The sequence below is a fragment of the Mobula birostris genome, chromosome 7, assembly GCF_030028105.1.
Source record: "Mobula birostris isolate sMobBir1 chromosome 7, sMobBir1.hap1, whole genome shotgun sequence".
In the NCBI taxonomy this organism is placed as follows: Eukaryota; Metazoa; Chordata; class Chondrichthyes; order Myliobatiformes; family Myliobatidae; genus Mobula; species Mobula birostris.
Genome location: NC_092376.1, coordinates 25488397 through 25511747, shown reverse-complemented (window position 1 = coordinate 25511747; position 23351 = coordinate 25488397). Strand labels below are relative to the sequence as shown.

At 38.7% G+C, this 23351-nt stretch overlaps 1 protein-coding gene across 3 annotated transcripts in view; it reads right to left on the bottom strand.

The window, feature by feature from the left end:
* Positions 1–23351, bottom strand: part of tmem131 (transmembrane protein 131) — a 182366-nt gene that overhangs the window by 111626 nt on the left and 47389 nt on the right. For 2 of the 3 annotated variants that reach the window (XM_072262747.1, XM_072262748.1), the window contains exon 3: positions 22752–22792. In XM_072262747.1, coding sequence (XP_072118848.1) covers positions 22752–22792 — 41 coding nt within the window. Of the gene's footprint in view, positions 1–12375; positions 12404–22751; positions 22793–23351 lie in introns of those variants that run through there. The other variant, XM_072262749.1, reaches the window with a different exon arrangement.

Below are 23351 nucleotides of genomic sequence, written 5' to 3'. Positions count from 1 at the left end.
AACAGTAAGATTGACAGCAATGTCACTCACATGTTACTCCAATAAAGACCAAGGGAATGAAGGCACACAAGACTGAAAATGAAACCGTAGCTAATCAATGTATTGACAAGCGAGAGGCAGATCCATCAACTATTTTTAATGCCCCGGAGTGGTTTCCAGTTATTGAAATGTCCAATGGATTGCAGTCCGTACCACTGGTGCCTAAACGTCAACTGTGGTTGGCTTTTAAATCTGATAGTCAGCAACACCAGTGGACAAGGCTACCACAAGTGCTTAACAACAGTCCCATTATACCACATGGCTGAGAGACAACACCTGATAGACCTACCAGCAACTAATTTGACTGTCATACAATGTGGATGATGCCCTACAAGCTGCAGACCAGCATGAACATGATGTTCTTTATTTCCTTGATTATCTATTCTCCAAAAACCACAAAGCAGCCCTAGCCAAGGCACAAGTGTAACATGAGGAAGTAATTTACTTGGACAGAAAATTTCCCAAGGTAAATGGGAAATCACTGCAGATTGTGCAAAAGCCGTTAGGTCAGCAAAGCCTTTAACAATAGTTCAGCAACTCCAGTCATTTCTGGGTTTGTGCAACTGCAACACAGTATGGGTCAATGCATTTGCTGAAATTGCTCAACCACCCAACAATCTGCTGAGTGAGGGCCCAGATGACTCGGTGACTCTTAATGAAGAACAACTGAAAGTGTTTCAAACTTTAAAAGGTGTACTGCATCTGCATTAAGAGTCCCTGATACAGGTAAACCATTTATCTGGTATGTTAACGAGAAACACATGAACAAAATTCTGATTCTGTACACTGATGTACCTTGATGCTCCTCGATGATTGAGAGGGGAATTCAAATGGTTGTTTCTGTAACTGAGATGCATAAGGAAGCATGCCACCTGGTACGTCTGCGCAACAGGCAGAACTGAAAGCTTGCATTGAAGCCTGCAAGTTGGCAGAAGATCAGCTATAGTCTGCACTGACTCTCAATATGGTTTTGGAGTTGTTCATGATTTTGGAAACTTGTGGAGACAAAGAGAATTTCTTATGGCTGTAGAAAACTCAATCAAAAGTGTCCAACCTAGCACAAGAACTTATGGATATCATACAACTGCAATCAAAAGTTGTATTAAAATGTGACAGCCACTCCAAAATGACTACAATGAAAAGCCATGGAAATGTATTTGCAGATGAAATTGCAAAAAAGGCAGCATGGGAAGGAGTAAAAGTAGTAACAAGAACATATACAGTGAACTGGACAACTGGATTTATGGGAACAAAGTTGAATTCTGCAAATACACTAGGACACAGCGGAGTGTAAAAGATGATCGACAGATACTCCCAATGGCAGTGGAATTCTGGGCACAAGCTCAACAAATATTTGAAAAATGCATGACATGCCAGAAAAAGAAACCTGAAGCAGCAGAAAAGCTACCACAATTAAGTGTTCCTGCCCCACCTGATCCATTTTCACACTTAAAAGTGTACTATATTCCTTTACTAAATTGTCAAGGATACTCAGACATAAGATGCATGGAAGCTTTTCCAGCAATGAAAGCCACAGCCACACATAGCAAAAACTCAAATCAAAGATTGTATTCCTAAATGGGATTGCCATGTCACATCGACTGTAACCCAAGAACATATTTCACTGGGAGCGTCTGTCAGGAATTATGTCGACTGATAAACACTGAATAGTCTTTTCATTGCCCATATCACCCAGAGTCATCAGGATAAGTCAAACGAATGAACAGAACCATCAAACAATAATTGTATGAGTATCAAGGTGGCATATCATGGTCTACAGCTCATCTTATGGTCCTGTGTAGCATCACAGCAACTTCAAACAAGAACACTAAGTCCATTCGAGGTGGTAACAGGGTGTCCTATGTCACCTCTAAGAGCTCTCAATTTTGGAGAGGCTGATATACACATTTACAGCACACAGCTTAGTCAACTATTGTGTGAAATTAACTCAAGCTGTCTAGTCTGTTTCTCAGATTTCTGGTGCTTGGAGTGAACCAACAGGAGGAGGACACCAACTCCTAGTGAATGGGTCCTGATTATGAAACCACATAAGGATCCATTAGGAGCTAGATGGATGTCGTTATAAAATGCTGTTAATTAAAAACTTGGTGGTGAAATTAAATGGATACATGCCAGCTGCTGCAAGTGAGCTAATGTGGTACCCGACAAGGTCAACAAGCAGAGTGATTAACCTGTTAGTAACCTCTTAGCCATAGTGCCTGCATGGCTGGGCTACAGTGAGCAAATCACTAACCTGCCAGAAGACTTCAAGCAAGTCAACAACTACTGAAAATCAAGTTTATTCTAATATTATTTGTTGTTACATTTTTGCCAATTTTCCCTACTCACATTGTGCCAGTTGAGATGACTCATCATGTATATTTGCGAGTATCACAAGATTTTGCTGATGCTGTTAAACTCTAGCTGTCAATGCATACTGCACACTTCAAAATATTCACCAACGCTAGGCATCCCTGTACAATCAGAACAAACATGTGCCCTCTATTAAACATTCCAGCAATGGCAATGTTGACATTATGTCTATGATTCATTATTCTCAGGGGAGATAAATGTACACTAATTATGCTACCCCTTACATACCATCTTAAAATAGATATTTTATGTAAATATGACCAGCATTATTTAGGGAATATCATATCTGACCTTATTCATGTCTTATCCTGGGATATATCCACACCTAATAGTCATGACAAAGCTATTAAATCTTTTCATGTGTTCATTATAAAAGCTACCTTTTGCTTGAGCTCAGTAGGTACCATTCCAGTAGGAATAGCTCATGCAATTACACTCTACATTGTCCTAAATGGGTAAGAATGCCAAAATTTTCAGAAAAATATTACAATTCAACAAAGCTCCTGTCAAGCAATAAAAAATGGTCTAAGTTCATGGAACAATATGTACTTTGTGTGGAAATTGAGTCTATATCTCTTCCACGTAACTGACTAGGATCTTGTTATTTGGGGAGTGTTTTTCCTGGGCTACTTTACCTTTACCTCCCGAATCTAGAAGTAAATCTGACATTTCAAAAGGAGATCGTTTTATGGTGTTGCAAGGAGTACTGAAGCCTTGGGAAAAGTAACGACAGAAACGGTTGCCATGCACAAGATGGTTCTTCAAAATTGTAAGGCATTAGATCTTCTCTTAGCAGCCGGGGAAAGGAGCGGGAAATTATGTACAGTTATATGCAAGGAGTGTTGTACTTGCATACCTGCTGAGTCTGAAGACATAACTATTTTTGGCTATCATTCATAAAGCAGCAGCCAAAATACATCAATCTGATGGATGGGATTTCTTTGACTGGATTCAATCAAGTCTTAGAAGCGAGAGTTACTCAATATTATCAGTCATGTTATTCATACTAACATGCCTTACCACAATTTACATTACTTGTTTAAAGGTGACCATTAAAAGAATAGTTTAAACTCACATAGGTATGCCTTCTAATCTGCCGAACCATGACATAATCTTATGAATACTTTGAAGAACATGTATACCCTTTGATGGTTCATAACTTTAGCTTTCTTTCATTATTTTATGCTTAGCATAGATAACCCATTACCAGGAAATCTTGGGGCAAGGATGAAGGTGAAATGTTTAAGCAGAATGCGAGATGGAACTTCTTCACTCAATGGGTGGTGAGTGTGCAATGAGCTGCCAGTGGATATGGGTTCAATTACAACACTGAAGAGAAATTTGGACAAGTTCTCGGATGGGAGGATTAGAGGGGTATGGTACAGGTGAAGGTTGATGGGACTAGGCCGGTGTATAGTTTGGTACACATTAGATGGGATGAAGGGCCTGCTTCTATGCTGTAGTGTTCGATGACTCCATACCTTGGTCAATTTTACAGGCAAGGAGGAGAATAGAGAGCAGTGATTTTACAATTAGAGCAGTTTCTGAGAGCAAATGCATATCAACCAGAGTGTGGTGATGGCTGAGCAGGCCACTGCAGGTAATGACAGTTTTGAATGTTTATAGGGGATAGAACCAATCCAAACCAATACCAGTACCAGTATGTCTAAGTCACAGACACATACTTAAAACAACTGAGGCAGGCAGAAGAGGTACTGTATCATGTTAGGCAAGTGGAAGTATAGTACTATCATGGCATATCTGTGCCTTTAATTTTATCTTGGGATTGACAATGATCTATTTCAACATCCATTAAGAAGCAGGATAAAGTTCGTGGTTTGTTATGAAAATTCATGACTGCAATGATGACAATGGTTTTGATAATCAGGATAAAAGTACTACTCATTAATGGATGAGTTTGATCATTTATAAACTGAAGACAGGATCAAGGGAGGTAATGATGAAAGATAGTTGGGAGCTTTAAAGTTACCTGTAGAAACTGGGATTCTTCAGATGTCATCAAGTACAAGACACAGAATAAAACCAAAAGGGGCTCAAGAATTATTCCTTGGAGAGGTGATAGTCAAGAGTGGAGAAGCATCAGAGGGGTTACAGTATCTTGACAGAATGGTCCAGCAGTTCATTCTTTGTTAAATATGAATATCAGCTCCTTAGCTCCCTCCAAAAGTGTCATCTTAGGCTATGAATGGTTATGACCAGAATGTACATATTCAAAATTCTTGAATTTCAAGGCTGAAGTAAATACATGGACATAAGTATATTCACAAGATGATGGGAGATAAAACAGCAGATTTGAGTTTTTCCTGAAGCCAGGAACTTCAACAGTTTAAAAAGAGAATGAATAGTTAACTTAAAGTAAATTGAGTGCCAGAGATGGAAATTGAATGGTCAACAGTTTGAGGGAATCAGTCAGTGGAGGTAGGCTTGTAAATAACTTCTAGCCAAATATGAGAGAAGAAAACTACAGAAAATGGTATTTTAGGTTTTGGGAAGATCACAAGGTCAAAGGGACAAAATCTGGAACAGCTGCTTGAGCTTCTACTGCAGTTATTGTAGTAAAGATGAAGATGATAAAGGGTTTTAAGACTAGCTACTCCAATTAAAATATGCATAAAGATTAATTTGGTTGCAGCAGTTTCTGTGTCTTGAGATTTAGTTGTAATTTCAACACGTTTCTCTTTACTCATTTCAAATTTCCATCAATTCAAAATGCAGCGGGCAACAATTCGATGGCTTAAGAAACGGAACTATTTTCAATACACACACAAAACACATTCAAACTTTCACCACTTCCCAAAAAGGACATCTGTAACTACTGTCAAAACTGTAAACTACAAACATAAATAACTTAACACTTGCAGTTAATTAAAAAGTAACTTTCTTTAGTTTCCATTTATCTATGTGCATAAAACAGGTGCTCTGCAGGAACCTTGTTAGCATGGTCACTGCAAACTAGTATCAGAAAGTATTTTCAAACCTAAGAATATCTTTAACACAACCTCAGATACATTTGGGGAAAGAATTCAAACTATGTCAATGCACCTATTCTCCACTTTAAAATATAAATCAATTTATCTAAAATACAAGTATTTTGCTCATTTTAGAGAAGCAAAGAACATTTGTAACTGAATATCTGCAGTAAAATTGAAATAAAATTCAAACACCAGAACAAAGTTTAACGTTTATCCAATGAACTTTGGTTAGAGGTTAGGTTAATGATGCTCACCAACTTTCTTGACATAATTAATTCAAATAGTGCCCTGAGAAACATTTCAAATACAATGTCCCATTTGACAGTTTTAATTTAAACTATTTTCCTACAAATTTATCTCAGTAACAGCTGGGATTATAAACAAAATCCTACCTGACAATTCCCCTCAATGAAACTATGCTTTAAGATGACCAGCATTGCCGTAGTTGTAACCTTAAAGATGACATTTTATGAATCTTGTCAATTGACCTGCACATAATTCGCAACTATTTTTAAAAATACCACTTCGATCGTCAAAACAGAAATTACAGAATATAACAGGTCACACTCAGCCCCTCAGACTGATTCTCAATTTATTGGAAGATATTCATTTATCACTGCCATCCGTATCTAATCAAGCCAAGGTTATTGTCATTTAACTATATACATGCATACCATCAAATGAGACATTTGCCTGAACCAGGGTGTAGAGCACTGTAGCATACATAACACAACTACTTACGAAATCTACAGATGAATTACACATAAACAGACCAAGTGTATACATTAAATTTTACAGGGGACAGAACAGATTAACCAGTGGCACTTTGAATGCGATGCGACAGGGAGTTAAAAAGCTTAGTGGCCAGAGGGAAGAAACTGTTTCCCATCCTAACCTTGTTTTCATGCGTTAGAGTCTCCATCTGACAGTAGAAAGTCAAAGAGGATGCTGGATGGATGGATGGATGGATACGATCCTTAATAATACTAAGGGCCCTGCACACACAGTGCTCCTGATAAATGTCCCCGATGGATGATAGATAGATCCCTATGGTCCTCTCAGCTGTTCTCATGGTTGTTTGTAGGGACTTCTGGTCCTATGCTCAGCCACTCCCATACCAGATGGAGATGCAACTTACAAAGTTGCAATGCTATCGACCATACAAAGTTGCATTGCTATTTTCCCTTCTAGTATTTCAATCATCGAATTAAAGTTATACATCTAGATCAGGAAGCCACAGCCCAAACTGAGACTTTTCTGGATGAATCTAAGGAATGGAAACTCAAGTAAAATAAATTCAAACTCCGGACTACACGCTTGGGCAACATGCAAATTGCCAGGCAACAACAACTCAACACATGGAGTTCTGTGGGAGACAACAGTCTATTTCTGCCATTTCCCAGCACAACAGCAGCTTTCAGGATCATCCCCAAACAAGGACGTCCAGATCAGCAGGACCAGCTTGGTGTGGTGTGAGAAACAGGTGGTGGTGGCGGCTGGGCAGCTATAGTGATCGAAAATATCACCCATTACACTGGATTCAATGTTGTCCGAATAATTCAAAACTGCAAATAATGCTGTTATGGGAAAACTCCCCATAAGGAACCAAGTCAAGTAATTTAAAGAATTTTGCAGCAAAAAGTGAAAGTGGATTAACAATAGTCTGCAGAATGAAGTGTTTTTTTTAAACAATCTCCAGTCTAGTATTTCAAATGACTAATCAACCTACTAATGTTATCGTGGTCACGCCATGATTCACCGTGATAAATTGCAAACAAAGGCCAGTCTTTATGATTGTCACTTCAGCAATAATTTAATCTTCAATGATTAATACAGCAGCTTATTTAAGCCAAGGTAACAGCTATTCTTTAATCAGAAATTGTCTTTGATTTTTCACAATATTTCTCAAGATTATGTTTGCTGTATTACATCATGGTCTGTCTTAAGTAATTATCTGTTTTTAAATTGAATTCTTATAATGTGACATTACAACACCTTGTACGAATATAACATTCCTTAAAGTGTGCCATGGCACTCTGAAGGAGCAATACAATGTTATATGAAGTTAGTGAATAAAACATCAGGACAAATGATCAAGTGCTTGTCTAGAGGGATTTTAAAGAAAGATTACAGCAGATTTGAATTTCAAAGCTAAGAGTTCTGGTGACAATCACATTGATGATTAGTTAGTTATATTAATAGCTGACTTCAGACCACATCAATGCTTCTTGACATATTTCTGCACAGACTTCCTTTATTTTCCCCCATCTTTCTGGCATGGCTTCCATCTCCAAATCTGCCTAATAGATTCGCAAATCCTTTCAATCCTCAGCCCTTTTCAATGCATACAAAGATTCCAGCTTTGGTAAACTGAGATATTAACTTTAAATACATGCACTTCCACAGTTTATAAATTCCATCTTGTGGCCAGAGCTGCAAGATGAAGTTTACAAAGTATTTGCCACAATATAGGAGATAAAATTGACTTGGATAGGGCATAGGAAGCAATTAAATTAGTAACAACGAAAGCCAGAAAGGAATAATTAATGGACATGAATGCCAATTAAAGTAAAGAAATAGATTTCAATTGATTTGTGCCCAGATTGGTATTAAAAGAGCACTGTGGTTACTCTATACTACTTTCACAAACAGCAGAAGAAAGCATGAACCACAAATGCAAATTACTATTAACACAACTTTCCTCGTGTTTAAGCAATTGTTTGACTAAGTTGTTAAGGGATAGAGCACTATACAAGCAACAGGGGAGTGCTGCTAAAGAATGAATACTGTGGGAGGGGAAGAGGAAAGTGCACCATAGGCGGTCAAGGGAACCTGGAAAGACTAATGAAGAACAATATGTACAGGAGAAATATGCTTTATTGATTTCCTTTAGGAGACTGTCTAGCAAGAGCTTAGCAAAGAAGTCTCCATAAGGCATGTGTTGTATCTAACTGACAAATACTGGAAGCCTGCACGTCTACACTGAGAGTTCCTACGGGCTAAAGTCTCCTGTTCTCAAGTACACAGCCTGGTGAACTCTTTAATAAAGCAGTGTTGGAGATCAGAAGTAACCTGGAATGATCTAGAGGCTCCAGTTCTAATCTCACCCAACTCAGTGGAAAAAGTCTGCTTGCATTTTACCTGATCTACATCACTCAATTTTGTAGACCTCTATCAAATCTCCCTTCATTATTCCCTAGAATGTAGAAGGAAGTCCTAACCTATCCAAGCTTTCCCTACAACTCAGGTCCTCAAGGCCTGGCAACATCCTTGTACATTTTCTCTGTACTCTTTCAATCTTATTTACATCTTTCCTGTAATGACCAACACTGCACATAAAACTCCAAACTAGGCCACACCAACATCTTATACAGCTTGAACATAACATCCCAACTTCTGTATTCAATGCCTTGATTTATGAATGCTGATGTGCTAAAAGCTCTCCATGACCCCATCTACCGGTGACATCACTTTCAAGTAATCATGGACCTATCTTGCCAGATCCCTCTGCCCTACTGCACTCCTCAGTCCCCCACCACTCACCATGTAAGTTGTACCCCAGTTTGTTCTCCTAAATTGCAACACCTGGCACTTGTCTGCATTAAATTCCATCTGCTGTGTTTTTAGCCCGTTTTTCAAGCTGCTCTGGATCCCACTGCAAGCTTTGATAAGTCTTCCTCACTGTCCACTACACCCTCGATCTTGGTATTATCCATGAATTTGCTGATACAGTTTACCACATTGTCATCTATATCGATGATTTGGATGACAAACAACAATAGACCCACCACTGATCCCTGCAGCACTCCATTAGTCACAGGCCTCCAGTCAGAGACAACATCAAATAACATCCTGGCTTCTCCCACTAGCATCTGCTACCATTTTCTGGCTTCTACTGCGAAGCCAGTGTCTAATCCAATTTACTACCTCATCAGATAGTCAAAAAAAGACAGGGGCACTGAAAGCAGATACAAAAAGTGAGATAACTCTACAAAAAAAAAAAAATCAGAAACATGGTTTAATGAAATTTCCGCAAATTATCTTCCTCACATTTCTTCATAAAGACAGATAAACTAGTGTGTGATGCTTTCTTGGACATTCATAGGTTACCACTCATCTGTGAGCTCTAATACAATATATTCTGATTATTCCCCTCAGCTGCAGAAAGCATCTGAAGTCACATCAGATACTCAAAAAGGTGGAATCTCCTTCAGTTCTCTCCTACACATACAAAAACAACACCACCATCAACTTCTGGAGTCTCTACCATCTCCGTGCATTTCAGGTTAGGCAACTGATCCCTACAGTAGGTAAGGCCCAGCTATTGAACAGATTCCATTTTCAATGATGTCCTTATTTTTATTTTCTCCGCGTTAGAAACTACACAAAAATCACTCTGTGGTAACATCAACCAATATTGTAATCAATGGCATCAAAAGTACATAAAACAGATTTAACCATTTAGCAGAAGTGGAGAGGGGAACTCTAGTTCTACTCTTTGTAGGAATGAACACATCATGTAGGCCAGACTTCCAAGTTTAATATTATGAGAGTGTACTTGTCTGTAGGAATGTCAATTAGCTGGGCGTTCTCAACCAAGGGACAGGCTGTGCAATACATTTCATGATTCAGGTAACATTTACTAATGAATTGCATCAGATAACAAAATCAGACTGGCCATATAAATTACAAACTAACTTCAAGACATCATGGTTACAATTAACAAATAAAGTATTAATTCAAGTATGGCAAAGATAAGCCACAAAAGCAAAGCTCAATCTGAAGTGCCAACAAAACCACTAGATTAAATTACTGCTTTGTGGTGTACTACATGTCATCTATTATCATACTTTTCTTGCACTGCAATTAAAACAGCTGAAATACTTCCCCCTTCTGTACCAAGGTGTGTCCAGGTACGAGATTACAACTGGAGGAACATCCCACCAAACCAACCAATCATGATTAGCCACTTATCAGTCAACAATAACTTTATTTCAGAGTGGCATGATGACTAATTTTGTAGCTATTATGATTTGGCAAGCACCAAAGTAGTTATGAACCTGCTGAGAAGACTTAAAATATGTAGGGCATTTTACATTCTTGCGATTTAAAATATTTCAATATTTCATAATAATTTGATCTTTAAAAGCTGAACCCATTTCCCTTCCATTCCCTACTAAAAGAGCCTACTCCCCTTTGAAAAGTACTTGAATTCAATTGCAACATACAACTTGGAATGGCTGCACTGATTGCCCATCTTAGATAACATAAATGAGTAGCACAATAGTGCATAGAGCTCCAGTGAGTTGAGTTTAATATTGAGTGCTAATCGTGTGGAGCTTGCATGCTCTTCCCATGATCACGTAGGATCCCCCCACCTCCTGCAGGTTTGGGCTTCCTCTCGCATCCAAAAGATGTGTCGTTGGCAAGTTAATTGGGCACTGTCAATTGATCCTAGTGTGCAGATATATAGTAAAATCAAGGGTAAATTGACAGACGTGAGGAAATAGATTACAGGGAAAATATTGGAGGAATGGGATTGCTGAGAGCTGACATAGATCTGAAGAGTCAAAACAACCTATCTTAACACTAATTTCTATCTTTAGCAATTGTCTATCCCTAGATCATTTACAACTATATTATTTGGGCTCAACACACAACTCAAAAGGAGACAGAACAGGCCCAATCAAGGCCCCACCTTCTTCCCATTTTGTCATTCTTTCTACGACAGGGAACCAACTCATCCTTGTATTGAAAATGATTTGCCAAGAGCACATCCAGAATTCTTCATGATTTCTTGTACTTTAATATTGCTTTGCATTAACTACACCTAATCATGTGGCATCCTCAGATTTATAAATTACTTCCAATTTCATATTAATGCAAAGACAGCACAACAACGACACTAGCACAAACTGTGAATCAGTTACAATCTGGATGTACGTTTACATAGTTGGCATTAGCTCGAGAAAAATAAAGCCCAGTTGAACCTGGCCGCAGCCTTTGTTGCTAACTAATATGAACCAGCTTTTCAAAAGCGCTGATATCCATCCCATGCATTTTAGGTATTCTACTAAACTGCAAACCATCACATAGAATACCAAAATCTAGTTTGATCTGGCACTTATACTTGTGGACACTTCAAATCCAAGCCATATTCCTGTCAGTTCCTTCTCTCACACTAGATTTATACCAATATGTGACCATGGCCTGAGGCAAAAATAGAGTCAATGCACAGGACATTGTTCCCTGGTCCCAACAACATTCACCAAATTCCTGATTGTATATCATCACTGCAGTAAATATCGCTGCAGTAAAGGGAACTTGAAACAAACACCCAAAAATGCATAGAACAGGCCCATACAAGGCCCCACCTTCTTCACATTCCATCACCAGCATCTAGATAAATTAGAAATAATGCATGGAGGATGTACTAAAGCCTATATACTTGTATACTTCCTATTGGTGGATGCAATCATCTTGAAACATCACAAAGCCAACTTATAATCAAAGCCAGAGTAACACACAACGCCCAGCCAATGTTTTCCATTTATTCCCTTGTTGGGTATCACAACTGGACAGTGACACAAAAATCAATTTTAAACAAATGACTACAGATAAGCTCTCCAGGCCATACAGCACTCTGTCTTGTGTGCATGTGTTTGTGTGCATGATAAGAAACAGAACTGATCCAAGAGACCAGTTAGCACTCCACCTCGCACAGGCTCTGCTCTATACATTTCAAATTAACTTTTCTTTTTATACTCTTAAATCTCTTTTGTAAAGATCAAGGCAAATTTGCAAGATTCTCTGGTAAGTACAGACGAAATTAGCTGTGTAATCTTTATGCTTTACCAATATTGTTATTTTCTAATTTAACTTGTGCATCCCTTACCTATTGCTATGCAGATTTTATTATTATTTGCAAATCCTTCTTTTCAATTTTATTTTGTAACTTCATTGTGCTTACCTAATTGTTCTTTAGCTTCTTATCTCCTTTGCAAACCCTCTGGCACCCTCTGTGAACAACACAGGTTATTGTCTTGGATCCAAATAAACTATTATTTCACCCTTAGTCCTTCCACATTTATCACTGTCCAGTGACATAATAATCTAGTCAGCCTTTATAATGTCACAGGACCTCTTGATTAGCATTATTTCCAATGCAACCCTGAAGACATTAGCACTGCTACCAGCAAAAGCATGGCTACAGTAATGTCAAACAAGTTGCATAAGCATTTTCCCCAGGTTATGAACATCTGATCCCCAGCTATGGGTAAGTAATCCCAGTGCCTTGTGGGGAGCCTCAGGAGAAATGAAGGCTATGAGAATAAACCCTGACAGAAAATCGGCGGTGCAACCCCTAAGGAGGCTGGACATCACTGAACATCCTTTTGGCACCTCCTGCAGCCAAGCTGGGGCCAAACGTTTTGCTTCACTTTCCTTTGCACTACACCAGTGAGGCTGAGAGAGAGATCTTGTGACTGGGTACTCCAAGATCACCATACCTTCCACCCAGGCTTGTAAAACTCTATTGAGACAGGCAGATGCCATCATCATGAATATCTGATTTATGGACAGGCTGTACATAATATCTAGCGTTTGCAGGACCAGCTTCTGCAAGGCTGCATATATCTTCTGCTATGCTGGAACTCGTGGCTCCGGTGTGATGTTGGAATCACAATACATGTTTCACATGTTTTCATATGAAAGAAACAAACAATAATTTGTCTGCTCTGTATTGAATAAAGGACTAAGTATGGATAATAGTTTCCATACAATACCATTTCATTTTGCACAGAAAGCGTAACGCTGGTGTTAAAAGTCCTGGTTTAACTCCAAATTGCTTTGGTTAGCTTACGTTTTTATTTAAATCTATTACTGGGTGGTAATATTTCCGACTCATAAACTGCTCCGATTATGAAAGTTTCACACACAAAATACTGGAGCAACTCAGTAGGTCAGGCAGCATCTACGGAAAAGAGTACAGTAGGGGTTTTGGGCCTGGACCCTTCAGTCGACTGTACTCCTTTCCATAGGTGCTGCCTGGCCTGCTAAGTCCCTCCAGCATTTTGTGTGTTGCTTGGATTTCCATCATATGCAGATTCTCTCTTGTTTGAGATCATGAAAAGTTCTCAGGAATGGAATCCTGCTGTAATGACGAGGACCTGTACATTAAATTATTAGTTGAAAATGGATCCTAAAACAAAAAGATGCCTTCTAACAAGAATTGCAACACTATTTCCAAAAGCAACAAACAGTTTGAAATATTATGACACAATAGGAAAGAGAAATTTACGGCTGATGAAACACTTCAGGAATTTGGGTATTCATAATAAAAGAATTAAATAGTTTGACCCTATGTTCAGAGGCCTGAAAAAAAACTGCTTTATGTATAACAGCATATTATAAATATTTAACTACAATACGCGGGTCTATTTCCAAAGCATGAATGCATATCTGAGATCACATAACTCAAAAAAAATTAGTAGAAATTAGGCTGAAAATTCCAAGGAGAGGATTAAATTCCTCTAAAATGGAAAGAATTTTATGATACTTAGTAAATGTATCTATCCTACAAGTTTTGTATCTTTGTAAAACATACTCAGGATTTCATAATATTACATGCTCAGGAATAATATTTCCATAATTTATTCAGACTTCAGTGGCACCATAAAAGGGCTACATTAGATAAATTGTGAGCAAATGGAAGACGACAAGCAGTAACCCTTGCATTACTTTATTAATGTGTGAGGGCAGGGAGAGGACTTTCATTCCTATAAAGCTGCCCATTTCAGATGTTCCATAATAAAACCCCATCATGTATCAAGAAACACATTGACATAAAATATATTTTTTTTCTCCGCATCAGTACTGCAAGAGCAGATTTTATTCCATATTAAAATTTTGGTAGACATTTGTGAATTCAGAAAGGGAAATTTCCATTACCTTAGCAGCTGTATTGTGGGAATCACTTGTACTGTCAGCCAATAAAAATGTGTCCCTATTGACAGGCTAGAACAGCCAAGAACAAAAGAACACTTAAGGATTTAAGGACCACACTAGACCGGATAATCTTGAAAACTGTTTCGCTTAAAAACGATAGGTGTCCACACCAGGTGTTTTTGAAAATACCTCCGTCCACATTAGAATGGATATTTGGGCGAATCTCCTCCTACTGGGCATGTGCAGGACACACAGAAAACAAGTGAAGAGGAAACGGTATACTTGCTGCACGTTTGTCCAGTTACTGACTACAAGAACCTAAAAGGAAATTGCCAAACGAAAGACTTGGTGCGCGTTTGTCCAGAAACATTTCCTACAGCCATAGTCTCTTCACCGATGAAAGGGACGACAGCTACAACTAAATGCAATAAGGCTTGTTATTGGCAAAAGTGAAATTTGCTGTTACCTCATTTGTTTGGCTTTACTTTTGCGATGTTTTTGTGTATTATTTTTGCTGTATTTAATGCAATAAAATGAGTTACTGGGCAAAAGTGACAATTGCATTTATTGAATGTTTGCACAAGCAATACATTAATAAAGCACCTTGTTAAATGTATAAAACATGTTTGTAGTGTTATCTTGTATTTCCATACAATGTTACATTAGGCTGTTACACATCTATTGTCAGATATTGTTGTGGTGTTGGAGGTTGCGTTCAAGAAAACAATGAAATGCCACGCTGCCGCCACCATTTGTTCCGGCACGTCATGACGGCGTTCTTAAAATTAGCCAATTACCCCATACACACTACAACCACCAACTGGCGTTTTCAGATTTAAACACTCTAGAGAGTGTTTTAAAAAAGCTCCGTTTTCGGAGGAGGAAAACACTGTTTAGTGTGGATGGAGGGTCAAAATGAACAGAAAAACTCTGGTCATGGATTTATCCGGTCTAGTGTGGACGTAGCCTGAGTCAGAGCACCCACCAGGAGTACTTCAAAGAACTTCCAAAATGAGACTCCTTCCTTGTCATGAGTATCCTCGATTCTCCAATAATTCATTATTCACAACAACCATAGATTATTCTTTGCCTAAAAAAAAATCATTCCAAAGTTGAACAAGACTTCTGGAGCAGATAGTACCTAAAGCACATTGAAAGGTGGCAGATAACATTCTTGGAAGAAAATCCGTGCTTCATCAAGGAAGAAAATATGTCAGGGGATCTTAGAAATATCACAGGTCACAAATATTTATTTATTTATTTTTTTAAAAGTCCCCCATCTTCAAAATACTTCCAAAAGCAATCATTTTTATGGGGGGGGGGGGGGTGAATCCCTACAGTCTACCACGTCATCACAGGGATCCCCTGTATCTACCTTCTTTCACTTGCCAAGGAGCTAACCAGAGTTCGACGAGGAGACTGTGTCTCTCAACAAGTACAGTGGACATCTTCACCATACAATAAAAATACAGGGGCACTACCTTTTATATCTGTTACATAATGACATGATTTTAACCAGCAGATCCAACACCAACTTAATCCCAGTAGAGCGCAGGATCGAACAAAACTATGTCAATTCTTAATCATCCTCTCCACAACACTGTCTTAGCTCCAGAAAAACTTTCTGGTGGAGAAGAGCTAATCTACAGGATAGATAAGAAACCTCAATCTTCATTGTCTCTGGCCCAGAATGGGATGAATGGCATAATTCTGCTCCTTTGTCTTACGGTTTTAATTCTGGCCTTTAAATTACAATGCTGAAACAATGTACATACATGATATCAAACCTGAGCTGCCAGTCACCTCTCTCGCAAGCACGTATCAAGGGATAGGTCTTATATTATACATCGGAAACAAGAACATCGGCAGGTGCTGGAAATCTAAACACTCACAAAATGCGGGAGGAACTCAGCAGATCAGGCACCATCAATGAAAAGAGTAAATAGTCGACTTAGTAGGCTGAGCTCCTTCTTCAGGATTCTTATCTGAATGCCTACCTCAGCACCACACATTCTCCTGACAATCAAGATCCGCTTCAAGATTGTAAAGTATAGATCACATACCTTCTTAGGAGGCACCTGGGAACCAAAGCAGATATTTATAACAAAATTCACTCCCTCCAGCTAACTGAGGGAAAACAATGCTTGCACTAGTCCTCAAAACCGCACAAAGCTCATGGCATTCAAGCATCCGCCCTCCATTATGCTTTGAAGGCTTGATCTAGAGGAATCACCCAAGCACTAAAGAAGCTCTCATATCGTTGCCATAAAATCCTTCAATACATAGGATAGTCAAACCAATGTTTGTGTCTTCACAGATGGATGGAAAACATTAAGGAACAAAGTTTCCAAATCACTTCAACCAACTCAGAACTAAAATAAAAGCAAGTCATTCTCTACTCCAAGGGGCTGTCAAAAGCAATGGTGCCAACTTTCAGCGCAAGTAGAACCTAAATTTCAGGTAGGGATAGCATTTGATGGGCAAAAGAAGGGAGAAGATTGAAAACAATCAGAAAATTACAATAATTTGGCCAAATTCAGATGCAGAATTATGGCTGTTCACAATTTTTTTTTTAAAAAAATCACCATTCTGCTTTAGAATTTGGCCAAGTTCTTGCAATTTTAGCTTTGAACAGGACGCAATTACTGAAAATATAGAAAATTGAGGGATGTGATTCACATCAGAACCTATATAACCACGATGAAATCTTGTCTCATCTGCAGCTTATCAGTTATCCAGTTTTAACCCTTATACTGATAGTGTCACTTTATGAGCCAGATCATTCACTGATATCTCACTAAGAGGGAAAATTATTTTTCACCAAGACAGATAAAATAGTAATCGATTACGTGGCATTTCCTTTCTGAACTCAGGTACTTATATCCTAGTTTTTGTCAAGATTACCCATTCTAATCTGTTAGGAATCCATTAAATCCATGGAACTTTCTATGTAAGGCAGCTGTGTAATCTCAGCTGCTGGGGACAGGTCCCCCTCAGGTTACAGCAGAGTCCATTCCTGTGAACTGTTCATAACCCAGACTGTTCACCAGTTGTAAGTGTGGTCTCAGACAGAGTTCCCACACAGCAAAAGATGCATGCAGCCCTGCAGCAGCATGCAAATCCATCCCAGTAGTCTCCCAAACACGAATGAGTGTGTACAGCCTGTACACAAGTTAAAGACTGTAAGCTGGGGAGAACCTGGATACTTGAGAGATCAATGGATTTTGAGTAGTAAGGCAACTAGTACAGGGATATGGCACTGAGGTAAAAGATTGGACATGATTGTATTGAATCTTAGATTGAAGATGAGTGACTGAATAACTCATTTCTGTTTCTTGTATCTTAATTAAAATCCCTCAGATTCAAATCCAACAAGTGTCCTAGTATCAATAGGATGTCCAAAATGCCAGTGTGCTTCACAGTTCTGAAAAATCAGTTTAATTTTTAAGCAATAAAAGGAAAGGTACGTCGCATCCGGAGTTTCTCCAGTTAGCAGACGATTTCCCTCCACGCCTCTCTGACATAGTGGGGAACCGCGTACGAGGCAAGTTACAGCAGTGGTTTGCCATTGCCTTCTGCCGGGTGAGCTTCCAAAGAGATCACCAGCTCGTAACCCAGTACGGGTGGAAAGCGTACTTCCAACTGACAGAATTTCCTCAATTAGCTTCCATTAGTTACGAATTCACTCTTAAATCTTCTACGTCTAGCTCTTAAAGTAATATTCAATGCTCGGCGTTCTATTTTAGGGAATACAACCCTGTTTGTTATCAGCTTTTGTACATTTAAGAAATTCAGCTAAAGCAGAACTACTACTTCCTTTTACTCTGGTTTGCTAAATAAAAACCTGCTCAATTAAACTTCATGATTACACATGCTGCATACACTGAGCAAAATTGCAGCAAATGGAGCTCAATCATTTGTTCTATTAAGATATAGTAATGTCAATCCGTCATGATTAATGATGTGATCAGGAAACCTAAATATGGGTCTTCAACTCCATCATTAATTTGTCAGTAGGGCAAGTTGAAGTACCAATATCAATCCACATTTTTTTTTAAAAAAACACAAGAGGGAACATTGTTAACATGTACAGGTCCTCCCAGATTTCCAAGACCTGACTATGAACATGCCATACATTCAAACAAGCATTATGGAGACTGGCAGACTAGATTTACTGGCTATTGTGGACTTGCACAGGCACCTCCTGCCAATGGGAACAAAACAGGGTATATCTGCAGGATTGCTCCCCAACCATCCGACCTTTTACAATCAGGGCCTGAGTCAAGCCGAGTCAGGAGTGTTGACTAGATTCACGCTCACAAACTGAGATAATGAGGCCAGCTAGCAGTGGCTCTTCCCACACCTGCTCTCCCTCTCACACATCACAAGTGCTTCTGCGATCCTCTTCCATACAGTATTCTTTATTCATTTCCAACTTATGAACATTCAGGTCCGGGGGGCGGGGGGGGGAAGAGAAACCTTGGTGTAAGCTGACTATACCAGTAAGCAGTATAAAACTGCCCACGTAACAACGAATTATGACTGCTTACCACCTCAAGGAACACCTACAAGCTATAGTAGCTTCCCTGTTCAGAAGGTTGATGCCACATTCAGCTGAGACACAACTCATGGCAGCAGCTGAGTCATAGGTGCCGCAAGTTCTGGGCCAAAAGGCACATTACAAACTATTTTGCTAGGGTGCCCAGAAATGTCAATCAATGCAATAAACACGTGTGCTGCTGTGGTAGTCAGAGGGTTTAAAACTGTCCAAGAGTGGACAGTGTATTCTGTTTGATTAGAGTCACATACAATGATAGTTAATGGTCTGTGAACATTGAAAAAAAATAAGCAGTGAGATTTACAATGACTTAATCAAAGGAGCAAATCTTCCATATTGAGTGATCATGAGATTATGGATTATTTAGAGAAACCATAAACGGTGATTAAGGCAACATAAATCCGGAACTAGTCCAGCATAAGATAAAACAATATCCCAATATAATAGCCCTTAAAATTGGGAAACTGGTTCGCCTCACTACGACCCAAGATCTCAGAGACCTAATAAATTCATTGCAAGATAAGTCATCTGGTTGCACTGAGATGAGCAAGAGTTGGTCTATTTTAGGAGATAACTAAATGCCTGGACTAAAACAGGGCAATACAAGTGATTAAACCTAGTACATGACCCCTGTGGTAAACAAAGTCCTTGTAAGGAGCAGTCAATTCCTGGCTCTGCTACACCTGATTGACTGAGTACTACAAGTTGGATGCTACACAAATTAAGTGAGAAATAGTTATACTATGACATTCAATGCTCCAAATGCAACAAGATCAAAATGACTTCGACTGGACCATCAACATGGTACCACTTCAATCAATCAGCGGCAAAATTCTGGGAACACAAAGAGACCGCAGGACCAACACTCACAAGGAGATCCCCAGGCTGAGACTCAAAACAGGTCAGCCAATATAACTGAAAACAGATTATTTTGTATCTCAACAGGAAGCATAGCATGCAAAGTGTGAGTACTCGCACAGCGTCATTACATCATGAGTTTGAATAAAGCCAAGGATGCTCATCACCAGTTATCAGTAGCACAACTCTATGCCAATTTGACATTCAGCAGCTCAATTCAGACGACTGTGTACAAGATATAGGGTTTTCTCAGCCTCATGGAAATATTTTGGTGCTGTTGATTTCCTTCGCAAGTCTTAAATAGATATGCAATTTAGGCAAATTCTTGTGACTAAAGCAATACTTCATCACATCTCCACTATAGCTTCACATTATGAATTCTATGAAATTAGATCTATTAGGGTCAAGACCACATAGCACACATCATTTTGAATCCATGTTCTCATATCCCTTGAAGATTTACATAGTTGCAAATCAGTCCACTTCTTTGACATTGCACTACTGTTTCCCTCCAAATATGGCATTCATTTCAAGTTAGAGAATGTTATCATTAATTCTCATCAACTGTTACCAAAGAACTATGGCTTAACTTGTGATACTGTTTGCTTCAATAGTAACTTCTGAAAACCATATACCACAGCGTTTAGAGCACAAGGGTGGGAGGACTGAAAACAAAATCTCAATAATTCTAAATGTCAGGCATCACTTCTGTTTCACATCATCCAAACTGGACAATCTTATAGGCAAGAAGAGAAAGAAAAAAAAAAAAATGAGAATAGTGGAACATGGGAGATGCTAAAGAATGTTTAAGAGGTACAATTCAAGACAAATGGAAATATTGGGAGAAATGGTCTGAAATTAGTACACAGGGGACTAGCAAAATTACCTCAAAGTGCCAAGTCTGGATGGCTGCAACAGATACTGATCAAACAAGGCACCGCGCTGCAAACATAATTTGACCTTTATTAAGGTACAGGATGCAGAGAATTAGTGAGGCAGAGAATAAAAGTGATAGGGGACCTGCAGTTCAATGTCACATGTAGATCAGTATGTGGTCTTCAAGTCCAAGGAAAGCATATTAAACAGGCATTTCAATTAGAAACTGATATATGAAAATAGCTACTTCATCAGGGTGATGGGAAGAGGTTTACTCTTTTCCATAGATGCTGCCTGGCCTGCTGAGCTCTTCCAGCATTTTGTGTTGCTTTAAATAAGGAAAAGTACCCAAATCTGGTACAACAAGGCACTGGAGTAAAAGAATAAAGTACTACGGTGATGTGGGGATTTTTTCCCCCCCAGGAAATAGTTCTTTCAGAAGGTTGAAGGGTAATATTTGGCCAAATAGTTCTGAAAGATCTGGAAATAGTAAAGGATGACATATCTAATAGTGCGGAGAAAGAAAATGCAATGAACAAGGACCAATGAATCTGAATGGAAGGGAATTATCTGTACAAAAGATACTAAAGATTAGAATGTGCCATCATCAGAACAGAAACAATGGAAGTTATAAAAGAACGAGGATTGGAGAAGATGGAAAGTACATGTGGGAGGAAATGTTTTAAGTTGAATATTGCTCAAAAGCTTAGTTCTAGAAATATAAAAAGGGAAGAAACCTAAATTGTATGAAACAAGTACAGGTGCATATTCCTTTATCCGAAATCCTGAAATCCATAAAGCTCCGAAAACCGAAGTTTTTTTTGCCAACAGCTGACGTCACTCAGGTGTGACATGGCAGCACTAGCAGAGGCTGCCAGACGTCAACTGTGGCTCAGCGCTCGTACTGGTTACATGTGCATTTGCTGTTCGCTGATATTTTGTGTTCACTGTTGACTTTGTGTTTAATTTTACTGTGAAAATGTCAAAAAGAGCTGCAGATACCCCTATGGGTAACAATGAGAAAAAGAGAAGGAAGCATCTATCATTATCAATAATGCAGAAAGTGGAGTTATTGCAGATGCTTGTTCGTGGTGTGTCTGTGCAGCGTCTTACTGAAGAAAATAGAGCCATAACTACCACTGTATATGATTTAAACAGAAAGACAAGTTACTGAAGTTTTATAGTGACAGTGACGTTCTACATTTATTCCAATAAGTCATTTACTATGTGTTTGATCCAGTTCATTTGAAGCTGTATATTTTTATTTTATTGAATGTTTTTGTTGGAAATAAATTTTTTTCTTGGAAATAAATTTTTTTCTTGTCATTATTCCCTAAACAATACAGTATAACAACTATTTACATAGCATTTACATTGTATTAGGTATTACAAGTAATCTAGAGATGATTTAAAGTATACGGGAGGATGTGCGTAGGTTTGGCGCGCCACTGGGTCCTAAAGTCCACCGCACTGAGACAGGTTAAATAAGGGACTGGACCATACGTGTTTTTTTTGGTATCGGGGGTGATAGGGGTTCTGAAATCAGAAAAATTCTGAATTCCAAAATGCAACTGGCCCCAAGGATTTCGAATAAGGGATTGTGGACCTGTATTGATGAAATCAAAGTGATGGAACAAATTAAGATAATTAGGTCAGTGGTGAGTACAGGTTGAGGCACAGAATTATCAATCAGCACACAGTGGAAGAATAAATCCAGTGTGAAGGGGAAGGGGTGTGCAAGTTGTGGTGGAGGTAGGAGGGTGCAGGGTCATGGTGGTAATTCTACCAAAGGCCACTGAAGTCAGAATTAGAGGAGCCTGCAATAAAGAACACTGGGAAATGCAGTTGGTAGTGATTGACAGTTTGAGTTATTAAACATTGAGCAGGTTTTCACTTGTTGACTGGCCATTTTTAATGCAAATGCAGAACTGATTACAAAATTGCATTCCATTCCTTTGGTTTAAATCTTGTTTTGACTATTTTTAAAACATCCCAAGCTCAAAGAAAAACTCCATTACTCATTGCATGAATAGGATTTTTTAAAAAAATATCCAAATACTAAGTCTAAGTTTCAACATAGTTTTCCAACATCTGGTAAAAATACTTACATTTTCTGTTGATATGAACTGAGGCCCATGTCAGACTCCGCCTGTGAATACATAAAAATACACTCAATGGTTCAAGGTATGGTTACAGAAATTACACCACTTCTACAACTTATTAGCAAATTAGTATTGAACAATAGATAACAGAAAATAAAATATGCTGTAATTAATTCAGTTACACACTTCACTAGGATCTTGGTTAAGTGCAGAGTTTCTGACTAAAAATGTATTCATTGGTCAGGTTGCCAGGAGAAACACTGAGGAGAGAGATGGCATCTTGCCCAGAAGTAGTTGTTAATGTTTGGCTAATAATGGCTTCTTGAAACTGTACCTACCAACTCAGATTCAAATACATTTATCGGATATACATTGAAACATACAACGGAATGAATGCAATGCTTACACTAATAACCAACATACCCAAGGATGTGCCGGTGGGGGGGGGTGGGGAGGAAGGAACCCACAAGCATCGCCATACATTCTGGCACCAATCTAGCATGTCCACAATGCTCAGAACAACATCAGCAGCAGCAACAAACGAAAACAAGGCAACAGCAAAACAAGCTCCTTTCTTTTTTTCATCCTCATACATACACACACAAG